General features: G+C 32.9%; 1 protein-coding gene across 3 annotated transcripts in view; it reads left to right on the forward strand.

Moving 5' to 3' along the window:
• The first annotated feature begins 3,414 nt into the window (after positions 1-3,414).
• LOC110999974 (myosin-VIIa) overlaps positions 3,415-24,401 on the forward strand; it is a 35,943-nt gene continuing 14,956 nt past the window's right edge. The window contains exons 1-4 of one of the 3 annotated variants that reach the window (XM_022269279.2): positions 3,415-3,591; positions 16,437-16,485; positions 21,809-22,069; positions 23,026-23,304. In XM_022269279.2, coding sequence (XP_022124971.2) covers positions 16,468-16,485; positions 21,809-22,069; positions 23,026-23,304 — 558 coding nt within the window. In that variant the 5' untranslated portion in view covers positions 3,415-3,591; positions 16,437-16,467. Of the gene's footprint in view, positions 3,592-3,620; positions 3,702-16,436; positions 16,486-20,925; positions 21,050-21,808; positions 22,070-23,025; positions 23,305-24,401 lie in introns of those variants that run through there. The other 2 variants (XM_022269280.2, XM_045630344.1) reach the window with 2 other exon arrangements.

Here is a 24,401-nt window from a genome sequence, read left to right on the forward strand (position 1 = left end):
CTAAGAATTGCTATGCTTTTTTCTTAAAGGTTAATCATGAAGTTCTAAGTACAGCTTAATATCAATGAATAAGGTTCCTGAATATATATGTATATATATGGATTTCTACTTTCTATTTCTTGCGTGCGACTCTCATACCTGAGGTCGTAGGTTCGATCCCCGGCTGTGCACCAATGGACCTTCTTTCTATGCGCGCAGTTAACAATTGCTCGAACGGTGAAGGAAAACATCGTGAGGAAATCGACATGTCTTAGACTCAAAAAGTCGATGACGTGTGTCAGGCACTGGAGGCTGATCACCTACTTGCCTATTAGATTTAAATATGATCATGAAACAGATTCAGAAATCTGAGGCCAAAGAAGCTAGCTAGGCTAAAAGAGGTTGTAGCGCCACTGATTGTAGTTTCTATTTACTGTAAGACTACTAATACTGCATGGGCCTGCATACGGCATTAGGCCGTACAGTGCATGAATGAAAAGTATTTCAGATATGCAGCTGCATGTCTCAGTGGAGTTCATGAACTGTTCTCATCCAGAAGTCACCCACTCTGCATATGATTTTATTAATTTCTGTTTCCTCAGCACTAGAACTAGAGCGACTGGTGTGGGAAGACAGAGACGAATGTTAGATCTTCTTATTTTTCAAATATAAAGTTCGTATGTATTGTATTAGTAGGTAAATTATATTTGTGTGTTATTTTATTTACTGTAAATAAATAAATGATAAAATAAAATTGTTTAAACACGGGATAAAGTAGCAAGTTGCGTTTGACCTCAACAAAACGCCAAAAAATTTAAAGAGAACTTAGCAACACAAACATAATTTGCATATAGTTTTTTTTTCCGTGAATCGTATCCTGTTTCTCATCATTTGTTGTAAAAATATGTCAATATTTGGCAATGTAATGGCACATTATTTTTAATTATACCAGATAATTACTTAAATTTATATGACATGTAACAATTAAGTATAAATTTTCGAAGGGGGGAACGCTGCCAGTATCTTCGGAACATCGGTTTTTTTGTTCATTAGGAGTTCACAGTTATGTAAGCCTTTAGATAAATAATTCATCTACGGTAATATTATAAAGAGGAAAATGGACCGATTTTAATTTTAATTCTTTCACCATTCGAAAGCTACATTATCCACGAGTAATATAGGCTATATTTAATTTTGAACAAAAATAGGGTTCCGTAAGATATTAGGATTTTTCGGACACAAGTTGTAAAAAATCAACCAAAAAAGTTACTTATTTTGCGTACCCTGCCTAAACTATTAAAAATAGAACCATACAATGCTGTAAGTAATTGTAGACAATAACCATAAATGATATACATGGCAAAACGACGTTTGCCAGTTCAGCTAGTCATAAATAAATTTAGTATCTAAAAAGGGCTGCCGCTGTCGTATTTCTAAACCTTATCTTTAACCTATATCTCTTTGGCTTTATTGGTGAATCCTTAAAGATCTCCGACGTGAGTCAATGATTTCACTTCCCGTCCCTATTCAATCTCTACTGTACAAACATCGTATCCTTAACTATCGTAATTTATCTGAGACTTATTTGAGATTTTTCTATTGGCAATGCCAATAGACTAGATGATCAGCATTCTGTACCTAACGCACACACTGTCGACAGTTTAGGTATAAGGCTGGTTTTCTTAACCGTACGAGATTTAAAGAGATCCGCTAAAAGCATTATATAATACGTTATAAATGCTAATGCATGTCATGTGATCCATCTCTGATGTAAACAAACGTATAGTGTGACATTTTTTCAAGTCACGTATAAACTCGTAATAATACTATGTAATTGTCCACGTGGCATATCAATTAAAACGATTTACCCTCATTGGAGGAAAATACCTTTCAATGATAACATCATCGAACACAAATACAAATATTAGTTGATAAAATACTTACATAATATTATATGGTATATTTTAATTACACAAATATGACGTTCACATGTTTAGCCGATATTTATAAAAACTTATTTATTGTTTTAAGGAAAAATTCGTAAATAAATATTATTTTTAAATGACGTGAAAATGAAGGTGTAAATTTTTGTATTTTGTTTTAACTTGAGATATGTTGGAGAGACTGTGTGTGCCAAAAAACCACACTCGGCGAGGTAAGCGATCTCAATTGCTGGCAGTGCCTCGGGCACGCTCAAACCTACTCAAAGAAGCACCATTTATACGTGCTTGTGCACCCTTAATATTATTGCGTGTTGTATATTTGAGGCTGGAGACATATGTATGTTGTAAGTTGTTGCACACTGGCTGAATTCACAAGAACTGCATTATTCATAATTAGTTATTAAATGGTTTAGGTTTTAAGTTTTTACTTGTTATGTTTGTATTATGTTTTTAGGAAATAAATACATAAACTTTACTGCGGTATAATAGACTCCCACAAAATATAAATAGTGCAGGCAGCCTAGCAATATTTAAATTAAGATTAAAAGACCATCTATTGAGTGATCCCAATCTACGGAAATGAAAGTTCATCGAAGTTCTATCAAGTTTCTTTTTATTCTCAAATTGTAACGTTAGCATATAAGTGTTCTCATGTAAGTGACTAATGTCTATTATGAGAATAAATGTCTTTAAACCTAACTTTTACATATTACATGCTACGTGTTCTAACTGAAGACAGTGTTCATGTATACCCGTTATCGAAGAGACTAGGCAGGACAGGACAGGCACCACTGCATCATTGATATTATTGGACAAGTAAATTTGAAAGTAAATTCTCCAACTAAATATACGCACATTGACTACTTGATACTACGCCACAAACCCAGAGTCATTTTAAAAGATTAAAACAAATACAAAGTCAGTGTGCTGCGTAATTCCGTGACTTTTAGTACGTCGTGTGTATTCTATGGTTATTATGAGCAAAGCTTTAGTTTGAAACAATGCCATCTAGAATATATAATTGAAATTATATACTACGGGATGGTAGCACTTCAATGAAAGGCTTTAAGTTGTTGTTTACGTTGTGCTGTTAATTTTTTTCATCTATTATTTACGCAGCAACGATGGGGATTATATAGCTGAAATAAATCAACTAACATGTATTACAATAAGTAACATTTTGTAATATTAAAAAGAACACTATCGAATAATTTACCACTTATTTAATTAACAATGCGTTTCGTCGGCAACGCACAAGATGGCGTAACACATGTCGATAAAACAGTTTAAGGCTTCAGCGTAAAATGAGCCGGTTTGTAGCGCTTAAATGCGTAATACACACAAATTTTCGTCTATTAAACATTTAACATATAAATAACGAGTCACATTATGTAATATTAGACACATTGAATGTATTATCGAGGTTGTTTTGTTTAGTACAGGTGGGCGTCGGTAAAACAGTCGCCCCGGTCCGCTGGCCTAGACGACACGCAAGCTATACAGGTAGGTTAACATTCACGCTCTGTCGCACTTCGTGGTACCGCGTGAGCTGTCGCGGCCCTTACGTGCTAATACCGATATGCCCGAAGTTTTGTGAGTGAAACTGTGTTAAAGTGCTTGTGAAGTGTGATGTGATCAGTGCTGGTTCGAGCAACACCAGATCTCAACGGTAAATATTACGTTGACCTCTGTTTACAGTCAGTCAGGTGATCCACTCGTATCCCCCATGTTCTACATAAAAAGCGGTTAATTTACAAGAACACTGCCGCTTAGTCAACAGTAGGTATATGTATTTGGGTTCGTTGCGTTTGCATTTACCGTTTCTCGTTGCTAAGGCAGATGAAGTCTTGTATATTCTTATTAGAATCTTTAATATTTATATAGGGAGCTTGATACGCTCTCACAGTTAAATTATTACTAAATATACAGCCTTCGCACCTCTTGATTTCTAAATGTATGTACATGAAACTTTATAATAATATACATAGGCTGAATAAGCCTCGTACAATGTCACCGTTATGTGTACCTATATATTTTCTTTATGAAAAGTGTACAAAATGCACATAAAACAAAACATATTATTTCTCATAATTACCCTCTAACTAATAATAATATGCATACCTACAAAATTAACAAAAATATTTGGTTCACATTATAATACAATAAACTAACATCTGACGTCACTATCATATCTAATTGAACATATGACCAGACATATACGATTTGCCTGGAGGATATATTATATTTTATTACAAAGGTTATCTAGTGGGCTTTGCTGTCAATCTTTTCGATTTGACGTTTGGCATACATGCATAAGTGTCCCCGTTATTTAGAAGTTAGGTATTGTATTATTAAAACTGATGATACTGTATCTCCAACCTACTTTGTTAAGGTTGAGGTTTTATACCTGCTGTGAAAAATGATATTGTCAATACAAGCATCCAGTTGGATGAAATTTGTTATTTAGCTAATGAGTTTACCATAAACGACTGGCTGGTTTTGAGTAGGTGTTTGTATATAACTAGCCTCCGACAATATCGCAGCGTGGATTGTAAGCATTTGGCAATTATTTAGGACTTCAATAATTTTTATATAACCACAAAACATAACGTATGTAAACCTTGAATCCTTGTGAAACCCGTTCAAAAATCTGAGCAGTTTTGGGGTTTATTGCGTACAGACACGCAGTCAGAGAATTTCATTTCATAACATGTATGTGAGAAATAAAGCGGTATACGAATTTAGTCAAGACTCAGAATAATCAAACAGGTAGCATCATAACAATAGTTTATTGCAACGATATGTACGAACAGACGCAGAAATCAAACACCACAACAAAAACCATTAAAGAAACCAGCTTACGTCTTCGGCCTTCGTATCAGGAATAAACAATACAAATTGGTTTTCACAATTCCCATAGAAAGTTAAACATTATTGAGTCGATCATGCTAATATTGACGTAAGAAAACAGATATCACAAATGAGAAATTATTCATCATGCGTTCTACGTGATTTATTGGTTAGCATTCATTACAGCTTTGTTTATCTTCCTGTGAACCTGAGAAGTCTGTAACAGCTGGTAAAATTACGCGTCACTATCAACAGAAGTGTGTTCCACTAATTAACACTTATAAGTAACACGTAAATATATTAAAGTAAATACGCTTAGAAAACCGCCATACATACGTTTTATACCTAAATCGAAGATATTTCTAATACAGAAGGCTGAATCGTGTCTACAAAGGAAAAAATTACACTCGTACACCCATATAGGTTATAATCGATTCAAATATTGGGAAATTTTCGGTCGAAAAAAACGACTTAAAATGGGTTTGTTACTTAATCTTATCGTTATCCACTTAAGCAATTAAGACGTAATTTAGGTCATGTTTTCCTAAACCAATTAATTGTAGCTAATTTTTTTATTAATTAGTGATTGCATTTGAGTTATTGGACAAGTCTGTCTAAACAATTGAAGACTGTGAGTGAAGAAATTAAACATTTTTCTCAATTCATAATTTTAACAGTATATTTATAAATATTATTATGGAAAATCAGTATCAATTAAAAAATATATATGTAGTACTTGTATAAATTAGTCAATAGTATCGACTTCGCACATACATATATAGTCTAGATTATTTAGGGATTCTAAAAATGAAAATGTTTTTAAATTTCTTCCGTAGTTTTTGAGTGTACCAAACACACAAATATTTCCTATAATATAAGTTAATCGTAATTTTCTTGATAGTACAATTTAATGAGTAAAGCTCAGTAAACTCCTGAGTTAAAAGAAGCTTTTATAATATAAAAGAATTCAACGAGTCTCGCGCTCGTACTTCCAAGAAACTGAAACGGAATGAAGAATTCCGTATACTATTGTGTGTATTTTTTCCTTTATATCATTGTCATATATACATTAGTATTATTAAACTTACAGACAGCGTTCAAAAGAAAATTTTTCTTTTATATTTCGCAATAAGCGTTTCCAGTGTAATTTGTAAAAAAATTAAGATCGTATATCTATATTATTATTATTTTTTTAAAGAACAGGGGGCAAACAGACAGGAGGCTCACCTTATTAATAAAAATAAATCGCAAAGTTATGTTGCTATGTGCAAAACTTGAAATTGCAGGGGAAAATCAAAAATCAGTTTTTCCGGAAAGCATATCAGTCTCTAGGCAAAGCAACCTGTTTTATATGTTGGTATGTAGCTAATAAAGAGGTAAAAAATAATATTACGGCTATCCAGCGGCTGTTAGTTATTAATAAAACTTAACAACAATATTTTCAAGATTGTCTATGGCAATACACAGTTTGGTTTGCGGTTAAGGCTTAGATCACTCTTGAATAACGGGCGCAAGCATTTAATGTGAGCATTCATATGTATATACGCCCTTGAGATGTGGTGAGAACTGCAGTTAATGTATTTCTTGAACAATTTAATTATTTATAATTTTTTACTAACGTTCATACGTTTTCGTATTAGACATTTAGTTATTTTCGATATTTATATTAATAATTTATTAATCAAATTAAACTTCTTTTTTGGCATTGGAAAAAAAATTACCGTCACATTTTTCCGATACGCGTCATCTTTTTCTTGTCCTACCACGGTTGATTCGAAGAGATTCGAAGCCATTAATAACTAAACTATATAAAACGATAACAATGATAGAAATAATTCTATTACAATTAATGAAATTCTGTAATAATCTTAGTAGTAATAAGGTAGAGTGAATTAATTGTATTATTTGATATGATGATGTCAATGATAATAAAATCCTTTTGTTATACTTTATCTAATTTAACTTAATTTAACTAATTTCTGTAAAGTTGCATATAGCAGATCATTTTTCGAAAAATAAGGTCATAAAGAAGTTTCACTTCTTACTTGTGTACACTAGTACACGCGCACATTTTTTTCTTAAACAATAAATTTACATAGCATTTCCCCCCCCCCCTATTACTGCTTGTTGTGATTATTGACACTACCACACTCACACACCACCATAAAAATCTCCAGCAGATACCATCGGGACCTCTCACTTGCTAAGAGTGAGCTTCAGTTTGTCAGCCATACTCCTCTTTACTTTCTATTCCAAATCTCAGACACTTCTTTCTTGGAGTGATGATTCCACCCCTCCATCGCACTCACAATTTGAGTTCAAATCAAATCAAATCTCTGTAAATCTTTATAAATAGACGATGTTCTGTTAAATCTTGTGTTTACTGTAAAACTGACCATGTAATTCCGGTTAAAAGCCAGCTTTATCAGGTTATGACTTTCTTACCTTAAAAGTTTTTACATTATTGAAGAGGCTTATTAACATAATTGTGCCTTGTTACTGTCACTTCTATAATACAGGTTGTGATTTGAATGAATGAATATATTGTATTGTCATGTGACTTTCACTATACGCGTGAGGTCAGATGCCTATCATAGATTCGACACCATGCAAGTTCATGGTTAAAGAAAAAAATATAAAATTTTTAGTGTTCTCAATCTGAATTAAAATAAATCTGTATATATAAAAACGAATTGCTATTCGTTAGTCTTGCTAAAACTCGAGAACGGCTGGACCAATTTGGCTAATTTTGGTCTTGAATTATTTGAGTCCAGGTCCAAGTCCATTTGTGGAAGGGGGGTATCAAGAATCTCCAAAAATTGCGTGATGTGATACTTGCATGCTCCCTATACATAATATTATTATTTAATAATAATATGGTAATAGCAAAAAAAAATGAGAAGATTATCCGTAAAACGCGATGAAAAGCAAAATTCACTCAAACGTTCGGATTTCGGAACGCTCAAATAAGAAAATAAGCCCAGATAAACCATTATATTCATATACATTAATTTTTAAATGTCGTCATAAAGTCAAACAAGTTTACTTTCGTAATGAAAGTATTTCGTAACGCATGTCACATGCGATCGTAGTCAGCGAAACTTGTATTGAAAGAAAGTTTTGTTTAATATAATGCTGGCTTGCTATATTTGTAAAAGCACTTTCAAATGGCGCACGGTAAAAAACGACGACAAAAGTTCGTCTGTGTTACTTAAGTCAGTGTTTACTGTTTAACTGTAAATAGGTTGGCAATAAAGACTGACCCATTAAATCCTCGACCTCGATGCTCGAACCTCGATTGGACCTCGACGTCCGCCGTTCCACAACTGAGCGTTTTTCAAGGCAGTTTTGCCGCACATCACCACTTTGTGGAACCAGCTGCCCACAGAAGTATTTCCGAACCAATTCGACTCAGGGTCCTTCAAAAAAAAGGGCGTACCAATTCTTAAAAGGCATAATACTAAGTCTGACTTCCATACTTCGAAAATATTCTTAAAGTCAAATCATTTATTTCTATAAATGATTTGACTCATTTCTCTCGGCCTATACCATCTGTCTTCTTTGCCGATGAGTAGGGATGCCTACAGGTTCGAATTTAATGACGTGGAATACGTGATAGCTTGATGATCTTATGTTCCAAAATAAACGAATTTTATTTTATTTATTTTTTTAAAAGGCCTATTAAAAATTGCACTTTTGAAGGTTAAAATAACAAATATTACATAGTAAATTACTTTAGTCGCCCCTTACAAGTTCGTTTCATATGGAGAAAAATGCCAAGAAACTCCATACTTACTCTTTTAAAATAGTTTTTATACTTTTGTATACATTGTTATATCTAGTTGATGTACCTAGAATAGTAACACTACTATACTAAAATAAAATCTCATGGTGTTATAAAAAGCAATGCAGCAGATAACTAAATTATTATTAACTTATGGGAGTCAGAAGTCGCGTTATATTTTCACTCGAAGTCCCATTTCTTTCTCAATCTTACCTCTGAGTACTACATCTTTAGAGCCAAGTTTTAGTGTCATTTACTATGAAACATGATCTGAAGATATGGTGACACACTATCATGTTATTTACACCTGACTCTCAACTTACGCCGTATCGAGAAATTAGCTCTGTCAATACATACCTTTACACATTAATCACCTTTGTGTCGTTGTGTTTAGTATCATTTTCGTTTGTAGTCTACTTTTTTCACAGTGTGGTGTTAAACCTGTAGTTATCAGCTAAATAAAGATACGTGGAGGTAGAAAGATAAGATTCTTGACAAAGCCTTCAAAGAAATTTTATCTTTTTGCTTTAACGGAATCGTTTGTAACATCTCTAATATCTGGAGACAAGTGCGGGAGTTGGGACCTCCCGGGAACACACCTGTGTGTAACCAGTGTGGAGGCAGGTATCAATTGATGTATCGGTCAGGGCTTATCAAGACAGGTACTCGTTCGTTAACAGCGGGAGACAGTCGATCGTTTAATAAAATTGTTATAATTTTTTTATTATAGACACGCCAGGAAACCATACACAGTAATAATCTTGCACAGTATCAGATTCAATCTGCGTACGTGTGTTAACTTAAAAATTAATCAATAAATAAATTATAATTCTCTAAACCATCGAGTTGAAATAGTATTTGGTTTACCGTAATCTATACAGTTGCAGGAGCAATTAAAATGATTTCTTAATCTAACATTCGTTATGTGTAATAAGATCATTTAATGCAATTTCCCGAGTGCCATTTCCTATAAAAGGGGTGTAATATGGTTTCTATATAGCAACACCGGGTATCTCGCGCACATATGGCTTCATGTTACGATATAAATCGATGTCATACAGAAACATTTCCAACCATAGAAACCCCGCGGTTCTCATTGCTTGATGAAATTCGATCTATGTTGAGGAAATAGGTACTGCCAGAGACAACAAACTTTTTGCATACTTAATATATATTCAAGTGTAATTATCAATTAACACCGACTAATAAAATCTACCAAGAAACCATAGTTGCTTATCATTAAAAAAATCTCATCATTATTTAATCAATTACCATCTCAAATTCGCAATATTGGAGTGTTTGACAAATTCAAAAAGGCAGTTAAGATGCATGTTAGAATGAACACAGTTGACTTACATTAAGACGGCTTATGCCGACGTGTATCTCGCTCGTATATATACATATTAATATTAAGTTTCTCATGTAAATATATTTTTTTTGGTAATGAGAAATAAAGTTCTTTAAACATTAGGATAAGAATCTATTGTTTATTGTTACTGTAAGTAATTAAAGAAATAGGCACACTCATATTTATGCGATTCTATCGCGTAATGCCTTCGTTAATAAATGGAATATATTGAATATCGGTCATCATCCCTCAATTTTCGTATAACATTTAAAATATTGTTTTTTATTTAGTTATATTATTCAATCAAACACAAACAATATCCATCGTATTAATGGTATATAACATATTTTTATATTTATGCTATGCGCTAATATATACATTTCTACATATCATAATATATGACATGCAATCATGTTATAACTTCTTGTAAATAATTACGGAAACAAGGTAGTGAATTCCATTTTATAATCGATTCTAATATAACATCAAAATGCATAAGTCTAGCCATATTTAGACTCAATAACTATTATTTACAGTGTAGCTTTTAAATAAATAATACAATGAAAGGTGTATTTATTAAGCACATTATTTAAAAATTGATAAAACAATGACATTAATGCAATGAAATATTTAATTTTAATTTCAGCTTTATTTTTACCTGTTTTTGTACTTAATTGTCTATTGTTACTGATTCGTATATTTTGTTTAACAATGGTTTAGGGTTTTCTTTTATAATATGTATATGTGTTGCTGTAAGATTTCTTTTAAATAAATAATTTAATAAATTAATTAATGGTAAGTTAATAAATACATAGTTAAATAAACAGACGTGTTTGAAAAACTAATAGGTCCGGTTGATACAAAAATTATACTGATTAAATTTTGGCAATTAAGTCGAAGAATTAATCAGTTTCCACTATAACTACAGCCAGATGGATATTATCACTGCAGAAAATACTGATGTTTATAATTTAAAGAAAAAAATTATATAAAACAAATCAAAAGAGCGTGTGCGATTATCATTGATTCGTTGATGTTATTAAAATGGGGAATAACATTACTTTTATATGTTCCGTGTTTCTCTCGTGTTTAGTTTATTCTACTGATAATAATAATTATAGCACATTCACCACTTACAGTTATATAATAATTAGTTATCTATGTAATTTTATTAATTATTTATTTATAAGTTATATGGATAAAAATCAAGTATACAGTATTTACAATTTTCTTAATCTACCAAGTAATAAATAATTATGTGAAAGTGTGCCTTTAACGCTGCCAAAATTTCCTCGCTGTATTGCGATACTTATTCGTTGAGCCTAGAAAGCACCAACTCTGGGGCCTCCGGTACTATCTTCCAGGCTTCAACTTAGATCTTCAATAACCGTCTAAGCACTTGAACCATACGACCCATGACTTATTAATGTTCTTTGCGATTAAAAAGTGTGGCGGAGAGTTTATTGCCAGTTCTTCTCTTCAGTTCTACGCCCTTGATTTGAGAACTGGCAGTAATTGTAAAATTAGAAGCATTGAATGTTTATTTATTTTTTGACGTTCATATGTGTACATTATGTTACCTATATGAATAAAAAATGATTTTCGAATTTGAATTTAATTATTTATTATTTGACTTGCCAATATTAATAGATCTACATATAAAATAAACCGTTTGTACTAACGGTTTTGAACTAAATTGACTTTGATGTTATTAAAATTATTAATTTCTTTAGTAATTTAAATTTTACCATATTTAATTTTGGATAAATATATTTATAGGTAATACCTAACTATAAACTACCTTAAGTGTTAAGTATAAATACAGAATTTAAACTTATTCCGTCAACAGTTACAGTTATTTGAAACAACTGAGAGTTATGTAAAATTAATACCGTTGTTATGATATATTACAACATTATTATCTTTAATTTTCCAGTGTCCAATACCATTTGACAAAATTATAAAGGAAAAGGAAATAGAGTTTCAAATTATTGTGATGTTATGAACATTTTATTACTCAAGTAAATGAACGGGAGATCCATTAAAATATGACATGAGTAAAACGGCTCGTGGTTAAATGCAGTCCATTATCGGCTCAGTTTTTAGTTGGCACGGTTTCTTTCAGCGCTAAACCGTGCAATTTTAATTCCTTCAGTAATAACGTATTCCTTACCGTTATCTTTGTTAGTGCTAAATATTGTTCCACCTCCGTGACTCTCGTTAATTTTTGATTAGTATGCTTAACAAAACCGTGGAATTGGTCACGCACTTGCCGTGTTATTCGATTAATAATAAAATATATAAATATATATAATAAATAATATATGTTTCAAGAAATGTTCAGTGATTTGTTCTGTAATATTCTTATTTCCTTCCCTTTAGGGCTACAAAAACTGCAGACTATCAAAAAGTCAATTAATTTGTGGATCTATTAATATTGGCAAGACAAATAAACTATATAACGGTGTTTAACTACTCTGAATTTCATTTTATTAAAATAATAGCGACATCGCTCTGACATAGATATAATATTAGTGCAAATATTTGCAACAAGTAAAAATAACAAAACAATTTTTTTTTTTAACTATATTTTATTTTTTATATACTTTATGTGCAGTGTGCATTATATCTAGATTTTACATACACATATATCTGAATATCCAATATATGCGGCAAAATGTATGTTTTACATTTATATTCTTCAAGTTACGTTTGGCTTGGTCGTTTTGTTTTTTGATATTTTTTAATTATTTAAATTAAACATTCTATGGGATTCACGGATCAAACGGATTAGTAAATTTGACTTGTAGCTTATTTATATGTTAAACATCGAATGTTATATCAAGTCAAGTCAATAATAATAATTCATATAGGTAACATAATATACACTTATGAACGTCATAAAAAGAAAAGAAATATAAAATGATTCTAATTTTACATTTACTGCCAGTGCTCAAATCAAGGGCGTAGAACGTAAGAGAAAAACTGGCAATAAACATATTTAATATCATTCTTTAATAGATAATCGAAAGCTTAATTTATAATACTCATCATTATACACTTGTCAGGTGACTTATCGCCGTTACATAGCGGCAACTCGTAACTAGTTTGACGAATATGGAATGAACGCGGTGTCCGTTCCAGCTTCCAACGCATTCCACAGTTTGAGTAACTCCAGTTTCAGTAAATGTTAATAAGGCTAGAGGTAGACAGAGCTTTTAACCAAAACATTAAAAAGAAAAGTCACAGATTTGATCCTAACATAGTCATTATGTATATGCTTAATTGATATAAATATACAGACCGGAAAAACTAATTTAAATTATTGTTTACTGAAATATAGGGGCACTATGTTCCGTACACATTTTTATGGTATTAATATTATCATGATAAATATAATCTCTCAGAAAGAGCTGAGTAGAATAGATTAAGACTGTGATAGAAATTACGATATTATTATTGGTTATTTATAATCATATCTATGTAACGATTTATTTATTATATATTAAAAATCACCTGTACCCACACTTTGTACACTAAATCGTCTCATGCGTCCTTGACTGACCTCTAAACGGTCACCGTTCTGAATGCCATCTTCGTATTATGAACCACAATTTGGCCGTATCAGACATATAGGCACCAGTTTTATGGATAGGTTTTAGGATTTTTGTCTTTGACATGCGGGTATACTGTCCTTCTCACCGTCGAATGTTATAAAAAACTTAACCCTAATTAAAAGCATGATAAACAAAGTTATATATGTCATACAAAGCGGCCTTTACATTGGGACATTTTTCACGGTATAAAATAATTTATTAGTACGTAAAACGTATTCGTGAAGGTTATAGTGCCGGTTGTAGCGCAACGTTAGGGTCAAATGAAACGTGAACGAGATGAATGCCCCCATTCAAAGGCTTTCCGGTGTTTAGATCCGTTCTACGGAACGCATTGTAAAGTGCGCGTGCGTTGACATATTAAATAGAAAGTGAAACGGGGAATAACCTTTTTTAGTTACAGGCGGTTTTTAGATCATTGGTACGATTTTTTCTTGATCCTAAGTCTGATTGGACGTGATGCGCGTGCAATTTCATATTCTGCTTCGATGATGACGAAACACAGCTGCAGGTGTTCCAACTCCACTGAGCACTCTCTTTGGTAAATACAGTAGAAGAAGCAAATACACTCTAACCCCAATCTCTACTCAACGCCAAAGGAACAAGCCGCTCGGATGCGGAGCCACTGGTCATCGATGATTCGAATCGCTTTTCGTTCAATACGGTCAAGTGGAAGGAGCGTAATCCATGGGGCCGAATTTTCTTTTTGCAATTGCAAGCGTTGGCCTGGGGTCTCGGCATACCATGACCACTTCAGCCAGCTTTTTGAAGTCTAATCGATCCTTTAAACTATTAACTTCGATCAAGGTACAAGAAGTACCAGGGTAACATGACCATAAGAAGTATAAAGACTAACCAACATGTCCACATTATACGTTAATATGTACTATTTCGAAGTTTCACTGTTGGCATCCAAAACTAACTGACTAACATAGAAATATAAGTAAAAATCAATTGTCTCTATATTATACTATACATATTGTTCAATAAATTTAATCTAATGTATCCTTCGGCTTATACACTATCTCTTAAGTATGAAAATGCAATTACTAAAAGCAACAGGCATTGTTTCTTAAGGTAATGAATGGCTTTGAAAACAATATTGTGTAAATATCAATTTCATTGTTTTGTAAACAGCCACGATGAAGTATTGTTTGGAATAAGAGGAATTTGCGTTTAAAAAATGATTTGTGTGTGTGTGATTTTTAAGATTTAAAAATCGCACCCAAAGTAATTGTAAGCGCGTCTTAAAATGCGCTTACATTTCATATTATTGTTTTTTTACAACATTCATTGCACTTGGTGATCATATTCTCTCTCAATGAAATATACCTTTGCGTTATTCATAAAAACAAGAACAGTTTAATTAGATTCTTAAAACTACGCAGCTGTCTCTTTTTAACATAGCATAAATACAATTTGACAGAAAAAGAAGGAGTTCAGTTAAGAGTGTTTATATATATATACATTGTCTATGATTAACACAATAAGACAAGTCTTAGATGTGCATGATTGTAATTTATAGGTTAATATTGAAACGCCTACCACCTCGATGCCCGCCGTTGCATAACTGAGCGTTTTTTAAGCTTTTATGAGAGCTGCTATGGGAAAACAGCTGATAAATGAAGTTTTTTTTTTAATTTTATGGCAATAGTTATAACTTTATGCCAGTTTCAAGTAAAAGCTAGGGAAACTAAACGCGAGAAAAAATATAGAAATACATCAAAAAACCAAAGGGATAAGCTAGTTAAAAGGATAATATTTACTTAATAAAATATATATTATAATAATTATTTAAATCTTAATATTATTATTGATTATGAAAGAAGATAATAATGAAGTTTTTTCAATTCGATTTAGGCATCACACTCGTGTGCCTTCTGGCATTGTACAGGTCAGGCAGGGGACTTATTATCTGCTGAATAAGAAAATCTGAAGCAAGTCCGTTTGCCTTGTTATACAAAAAGTAACTTTCAGTAGCGAGTCCTTTCTTCATTCCGTTTTCGGTGATACAACAAATTACTAGAAAGAATTACACTGAAATTTGGCGTTGTTAGAAGACACTCTAATGCGGAATGCTCATCAATTATTAACGAATTTTTGGCTGAATTTACCTGGTTACTGCAAAGAAGAGACCTTGAATTATAGTAATTTGAGCCCTGAATAGGGCAAACCGCGTCCACAGGGAGCCGTTATCACGGTCGTTCTTGCGCTTCGCATCGTACCTCCCTCCAAGTTTTTTCACATCTCTTTCATCAGCAACTGTACGTCACTACATTTGCTTGGGAGGGCCACGCTATCTTCCTGTGGGTTCCAATCAAACGCTTGGAAATATGATCTCTTCGACGTGTATGGCGTATACATTTCCTCTTGCGTTCAGTTTCACTTTGCATGGAAAAATAAACATGTTTGTATTTAACTGAGGTAGAATTATAAAACAGGGATGAAAAAAGTAATTTGCCGCTAGTGCGTTATCTCTAAGAAGCTCACGTCGGATAATATTAATGGTTGAGCTGTACAAGAAATGAAGTAATGATGCCGCTACAAGAAATATTATGTAAATTTATTTATCTCTTTTTAATGTTTCCGCGGCAGGCTTTTACGTCTTGATTGGTGGTCCTAAGATTGGTAATAGTACCTTCCATCTTACAGGAGTCAAGTTTGCAAAATATAGCCTTGGGTTTTATGCTTAGTCTAAAAAAATAAAATCTCCTACTGTTTTGTCTCTTTCTGTCAAATTGTGTTTACACATTGATTAGTAGAGACAGACGATTACTTTAACGAAAGCGACGAAGTTAGACTATTTATAAGCAATATTACTTGTATATTGTAGCACGGATAACTACAAAAATATAATTTCGTATTCCCAAGTCCAAATCTCTTTGAACTATGATTTATTTGTATTTTATTTATTACAGATCGAAGCGGTGACCACATGTCGGCGACATCATGGTGATCGTGACTAGAGTAAGTAAATTAAATAATCAGACAACAAGTTTATTCTACTGGGAATTAGTACAAAAACATAATTTAGCTACTAACTATAGTTTAGCTTTCAATCAAATGGTAATAATTTCGATACTTAGATTATAAGTTTTTGCTTAAATACTGTTACTGAGGTCACAAATACAAAAATACCAGCCCCACAGCCTATTTCATGCCATTGTCACTCTCCAAAAAAATTCTTAAAAGGCCGCCAACACACTCGCGAGTCCTCTGGCATTGAGAGTATCCATGGGCGGCGGTATCACTTAACGTCAGATGAGTCTCCTGCCCGTTTGCCCCCTGTTCTATAAAAAAAAACTTATGTAATAACGAAACGTAAGAAGTATATTTGGCTACGTACGAACCCTTGATATTAAAATCGCTATTAGATACCCTGGCCGCGTTTTTGTCTTTTAGATGACAATCATTAATCATCTTAGATTATCACCTCGACGTTCGTCGTTCCACAACTGAGGGTTTTTAAGGCAGTTTACCATGCACCACCATTATGTGGAAATAGCTGCCCACTGAAGTATTTTCGAAACCATTCGACTTAGGGTCCTTCGAAAAAAGAGCTTACCAAGTTTTAAAAGACTGCAACGCACTTGCGAGCCTGCTAGTAATATGAGAGTGGTGCGCGGCGTCGAGGTGATACGGTTAGGATTTCGTATTCAGCCACGACGTCTCATGATGAAAGGCTGCAGGTATTAATCCGAACAAGTCCTCTGAACACTCTCCATGGTAAATACGGTAGAAGATGCAGACAGTCTTACCTTGAATTTTTTGTATTGACTGTTTGTGCCTAATTATGTATCACCCATCCGTAATTCAAAAGGCTATAGGAGGCTAGGATAGAAAGTAATTCTTAGTATAGCTTGTAAAGGTGAATAAAATATGTAAGAAATCGTTTATTCATGAGCAGTATCCCCTTAGTATTATATAGAATGATGTAACCATGACGTGTTTATATTAATAATTGTCTACCGCACTTGTTTGCATCGTTTAAGTACATTTCCAAGACACGAGTTTCGACTAAAAATCCTGAATACAAGAATACAGAAATATATAAAACAAAGTGTTATATCAATCAATCGAGAACAGTTATGATTTTGTTAGATTCTACTTGGCTCCCAATGACAGAATTTTGAAAATATTAAAAAATAAATCAAAAAGAATAGATAACAAAAGAGTGTCTTTTCATTTCAAAGCTTAGTCTGTGCAGCGAGTATGGAATCTTTGTTGGAGTCCTGCTTTCTTTCCCTGTCGGCTGTCACTATGATACTAAAACATAGTTACCATGGTTACAGACATTACAACTTTTAGCGCGTTTTATAAAAATGGTCGCATGAGTTTTGTTTGGAGTTAATGATTATTAAGGGTCGCGTAAGAATATAGCGTAGTAAGGGCTGTCAACACTACTGTTCAATAATTATCATTGACAGTTAGGATCCTTAGTGCTACGGAGAACTACTTCTAAAGAAATGATTACAGTTATTATTATTATCGGTGTATCAAGTGCAAAGTTCAAGGTTTGAGTGAAACTCGCTTACCTTGAATAATACTTATGGAAATTAAGTTGTGCAATGTTTCTGAAAATAATTTGTAGAATTTAAATCATACATCAAGCATAAATCAGTTAAAATTATCGATACTTTAAAATTAATTTAAAAGGATTTTTAAATTATTTTTTCCTATTTTTAGCAAAACTTATGTTTACATATATTGTCGTACATATTAGATAGAAGACTTTATAAAATTATCAGTAGATTTCGTAATATGTATGATGTTGCAGACTTAATAAATAAATATTTTTTTGTAATTTCGACAAACCAAAGAAAACTGGTTGTATTATGTTCCTCATCTATTCTTTGTTTCCAATGTCTGAATCTATAATTGCTGGTTCACGAACTATAAAATTAATAATGAGTTTCCATACAAATATGTAGTTCTTCAAGCAAGCTGTGCATTTATAAGACAAACTAGACAGATAATCTTATCTTAAAACAACTACATAAAACGCACAACGAAATACTTTCTTTCACTATGTCGGTTAACATATAAATATTCTTAGTTCATAATTATTTTGTGAAAACGTGTTTTAAATTGGGTCTCTCAAATAAACAGCAGCCGTCACTTGAAGTGAGCTGATTGCGCGAGGCAATTAAACGAGCGAATATAAAAATCTCAAAAAGGTAAAAGTAACCAGTGGCGGTATAAACTTGTAGGTACCCGCAGATTTCTGTATCTGTTTCGTGGTATGTTTTTAGGTAATCAGCCTTGTGTGTCATCGTCATAATGTTTTCCTTCACCGTACCTAATTATTTCACCCCACCCACTATATTTAATTCAAATTCATTTATACATTTCGAAAACACAGTGTGAACTGAAAGAACAGACGAGAAAAACTGGCAAAAAACTCTCCGCCACTCTTTTTAATCGCCAATTTTTTTCTTTTACAAAATCTTTGTAAGAAGCTGCAACCATTGCGCTATGTTACATGAAATCAATTCTTTTTATCAATTAAATGCGTAGACAGTAAGGATATTGGTGCACAGCCGGTGTACCTTCAGGCGGTAGAGAGTCGCACGCTGAAGCCTAAGAAGTATAGTAAGATATATTATATACATACACACATAGATATACAAAACAAATTACGTAGTAGTAAACGTTATACACAACTATAAAATCTATAGTTTACACACATGTATAGATCCTAACATTACAGAAGTTTTCTGATAGAAACGTGTGCTTAGTTAAAATACAAAATGAAATCTAATTCTTAAAAACATTGTTTCGGTTTTTGTCTCATTATCACATTTTAACCGCTTCAGCTTTGCGCACGCGCCTAAACTTCGTAGCCATTACGGTGAATTACAGCGGTAAATTGCGCGAGTTCCGATCTCTGCGTTTGGCAACACATTCCACCATTTCTTAAACTAACTAGCACCAGGCCGTTCACCTTTCACATGCATGTATTTTATTTTCCTTATAATTAATTCGGTTAAGAAACCTTTTTAGTTTGATACCATTATATTTAGGATAAGATTCAGAGTCGAGAGTTAAAGAAAGAGCATATCAAATGTCAAAAATGTATTGCGTTTGACATATGACCACATATTTAAATCTCGACAGTCGATGTCTTTAGGGCATCTGAGGTCAATGTACTTTCATCTTAAAATTGAAAAATTTGCTTTCCCTTGTAATATGGGTGACAAAAATAGAGATTGAGATATATTTATGATGCAATCGATGTTAGCTGCATTGGCATAATTATTCAAATTCAAAAATCGAACGCGACGTCAAATCAAATTATATTCTAAAAAACTTTCTAAATCACCACGTGTTTAGAAAGTCTGTGAAGACTAATCATATTTTGTCAACCGTTATTAATCCTTATCCGATAATCGGATTCTAGAGCGGATTTAAAGTGTATTAAACTATTAGCAGTTTAGCTCACTTATATACTATTTAAAGGAGAGTTGGTGAAGCCTTCAGCGTGAGACTCACATCCCCGGGGTCGTAGGTTCGATCTAACACTGTACGATGAAGAAACATCGTGAGAAAACCGACATATCACAGACCTAAAAATGACATGTGTCAGACAGAATGCTGCTCACTTGTCTATAAAATAAAACGATGCAATCCATCTCATAAAGGTTATTATTTATTATATACTACTTATTATAAAACTAATATAATCTGTAGTCTTTTAGCTTGATATATAGATGGATGTTGACGTATTTGTAATTATACCGATATTAACTAAGAAGCGGCTGTTAGCCATAGATACGTTAGGTATAATTACGGATATCCCTACAAATTTCAATTCCATTGCTATTGTAATATTAATTACAACGATGACCTAATATGGTCAAAGTCACGTTAGAGTGGACACGATATATTTCTTTGGACATTTATGTTATGAATGTACTTTAACCTCTGCATTCAATTGTTGTCACTAAAATAATTGAAATACATCACATTTTAAATATGGAATACAGGAATATTTCTATAGTTGTCATTTCAGAGAATATTCTAAATATAAAATTTGACATACCAAAGAGTAAATCATACTCTATAATAGATAGAAAATGTAACAGTGTACGCATATTAAAATGCACTGGTCTTTACCTCTGAATCAAGACTCTTATAAATATTATAGATCTATGAACAATTAATTGGAAATCACGTATTTAACTGTTACTTTAACGCAGCGCCATCTCTCGGACGCTGTTAATTTTAACTATCAAGGTCATTTTTAAAACAATCTATATTCATAAAAAAATAAATAAAATAAGTAAATAATGGAATGAGACCGTTTGTAATATAAGTGTTCTGACAATGAACAGTGATACGACCCCGTGGTCAAATGATAAAGTTATCTTTGCCTCGGTAAACAATAATTGTTAAAAGAGAATATTTTGTCTCGTTCGTTTAGTTTTAGCATTATACGAGAGTAATAAAGATAAAATATTCAAAAGCTAATTTGAGGTTACATTTATGAATAAAAAATGTTTTCATAATGGATTCTGGGACTTTCTTTGAGGTACCGCCCTTTTTACTATTGTTGTTAAATCATTTATATTATTTAGTGTATTTGCAAATCTTTTTTATTTACTATATTCACATGATTGTTATTGCAACAATTTTGTTAATTCCACGTTTGTAGTTCATAATAAAAACATAAACATTGCATAATCTGTTCTATTGTTCTCTAAAAGTAAATTTTACTCTACAATTCTTAGTTTATAAAATTTAGTTACTTGGTGGGCATTTTCACAGTAAACAATTGAACCGCTATAATGAAACAAAACGTGTTCTAGACTACATTACCAATGAATTAAATGCATACTTTCACAGAGATAATAATCAGTATGAACGTGATCTGCCTTCGATTAAGTTACAAATATTTTTAAATTCGAGGTACACGCATTGTCTGGTTCCGGTCTACGTTTTACATTCCTTGGCACGATCGTGTTTTGTTTCGATGTGTAGTTTTCGTTTGTCATTTGTTTGATTAAGCCATCTCATTGACGCTAAATTTTTCGCATTGTGGTTGCGATCTTTATCTAAACATTAATGCTATATTTCTGCCTTGAGGTTTTAATTTGCAATGTGTCTTGTTCTGAACTATTTATGTCATCGTTATGAATGTACCTATGTGTTTTAAAAACGTATTACTTAATGTATGCGCACTGTTAACTAGGTTTTATTATACATAGAAAATAAATGAATAAACATTGACATTTATTATTCGACCTATAAATGATTTGTAATTTATTAATAACTTATTTGTAAATTTCAGGGAGATTACATATGGATCGAGCCGGTATCGAATCGAGAGTTCGACGTGGCCATTGGAGCGAGGGTTTTGGCAGCAGAAGGTCGCCGAATCAGAGTCAGAGATGACGACGGCCAGGAACAATGGCTTCCACCAGAGCGACGGATCAAAGCCATGCACGCTACCTCCGTGCATGGCGTGGAAGACATGATCTCCCTAGGGGACCTGCATGAAGCCGGGATCTTAAGGAATTTGCTTATACGATATAACGATAATCTTATTTATGTAAGTGGTAATTATTAATTGTAGTTTACAAAGAATGATCACACAACACAACTAATTTAAGCTTAGTTTAATAATAAATTAAATCACAATTAGTCAAATGTATTAAAAATTTTTTGTTTGTTTGTCCCTTTTTTAAATCTTTTTATTGTTAAATATATCATGTATTCCATATTTGGCTATATTCTCAGTGTATTTGTGTGTCATTATGTATAATTTATGTTAGCTGTAGGAGTACTAAATAAATAAATAATTAAAGAACAGTTTAAATACACTTTTCCCATGACTGTTGGAAATAATATCTTATATATAACTAGCGGATCCCACAGACGTCCGGTACACACGTCTTACATACAAAATAAAATATCTAATAATGTAAATTACTCTCCACTCTCACTGAACATACAAAGGTTTTAAGAGAACACATGCGCAGAAGATTTATATATGAACCAGTTGTTTATGGGCTGTATAGATAAATAACCTAGATACCGACTGCAGTGCTATCTGCCGGGCTGATCTGTGAATCATAAACCATAGAGGGCGCCACCCAAACGAATACGAAAACATTTATCCAAATCGGTTCAGCCCTTCAGTACCATACACACGTAGAGAAGAATTATATATATAAAGATAAACATACGCCATATATGCAAGTTGTGCTTGAAGTATATCAATTCTTAATAGATAGGACTGGCCACATTTCTGGATTTTTCATTTAACAGTCTAGATCCACCCACGGTACCATTAAGACCAAACCAGTTATTGTTTCGCTGAGAATCGCTTCCTAAATTTACAAATATATGCGTCTATTAACTGCCTACTTCCAACTCTGTAAGCTACTGCGCACATAGAAAGAATGTCCATTATTATTATTACATTTTTAAAATTACGGTTGAATGCACTATCATATGTAGTGATTTATGTAGTTCTTATTTCTACTTTTGCTTATTATTTTTCAGACATACACCGGATCAATATTAGTAGCAGTGAACCCCTATCAGATTCTTCCAATATACACTGCGGATCAGATCAAGCTGTATAAGGAGCGAAAGATAGGGGAATTACCGCCGCACATTTTCGCTATTGGGGATAATGCGTACGCGCATATGCGGCGTTATGGCCAGGATCAATGTATAGTCATTAGTGGAGAGTCTGGTGCGGGAAAAACGGAATCTACCAAATTAATATTGCAGTATCTAGCTGCTATCAGTGGGAAGCATTCGTGGATTGAACAACAGGTAAGTCTAAAATTATTAGTTTAATACGGATAGATACAAGGTCATAAAGAAGAATCGTATTCAATATGAGAAAATCTTTAGGCCTTTTAATAGTGCAAATTCAAATTCAGAATCATTTATTCATATAAGTAACACAATGTAAACTTATGAACGTCAAAACAGAAATATATTCATATTCAAAGCGTATAATTTTACATTTACTGCCAGTGCTCAAATTAAGGGCGTAGAATGTAAGAGAAGAATTGGCAATAAACTCTCAGCCACTCTTTATAATCGCCAAGCTTTTACTTTTACACAATGTTTGTAAGAAGCTGCAACAATTACACCAAGTTCCACATGACACCTTAAGTAATAATAAAATAAATTAAAAACAAAGATTTGACGTCTATCAGCAGAGGCATAAAATAGGAGCACTTAAATTTTCGTAGGAACATCACGCAAATACATAGTCGATATAACTAGCATACATTCTTTAAATATGTAAAAGTTAAATAAAATAAAAATTGCATGTATTTGAGTTCTACATAAACAGGATTCAGTCCATGTCATTACACGACCTCCGACTGAGTGTAAGCCTCCTTTAAATTCTTCCACTTGTCTCTTATCATCTCCACCATTTTCCAATCCTTCCCCTCTATCCATTTTTATCCATAGTCCCAGGTTTTTGGTGGGCCCTTTCTTTTTTCTTCCTACTAGGTCATTCCAAGTAATTTCTGACTCATGACTGAATTTCATCACAAAATGTCTTCTTCGCAATCTTAATTTCTGAAGGTGGTGTTTGTCTTGAAAAGCCTTAAGTCATGCTCATGCATGTCTTACTGCCTTCACACCACTCTATTATCAGCTCGTGTCAGTGCATCAGGGATGTTGAGAACCATTATTGTCATTACCTGGTCAGACCAACACTCCTCCCTACCATTACCAATTTGTCAAGACTATTTTGTTCTCTTCTGTCAAAATGACCAAAGTAAGCTCGGCTATCAGGCATTGACTATCATTTAGTCGACAGTCTTGTTATGATTTTTAGTTGGTTGAGAATGGACTTATTGGCACAAAAAGTAGGTGCAAAAGTTACCACTTAATAATCGGAGTACCAA

Source organism: Pieris rapae, chromosome 12 (assembly GCF_905147795.1).
Source record: "Pieris rapae chromosome 12, ilPieRapa1.1, whole genome shotgun sequence".
In the NCBI taxonomy this organism is placed as follows: Eukaryota; Metazoa; Arthropoda; class Insecta; order Lepidoptera; family Pieridae; genus Pieris; species Pieris rapae.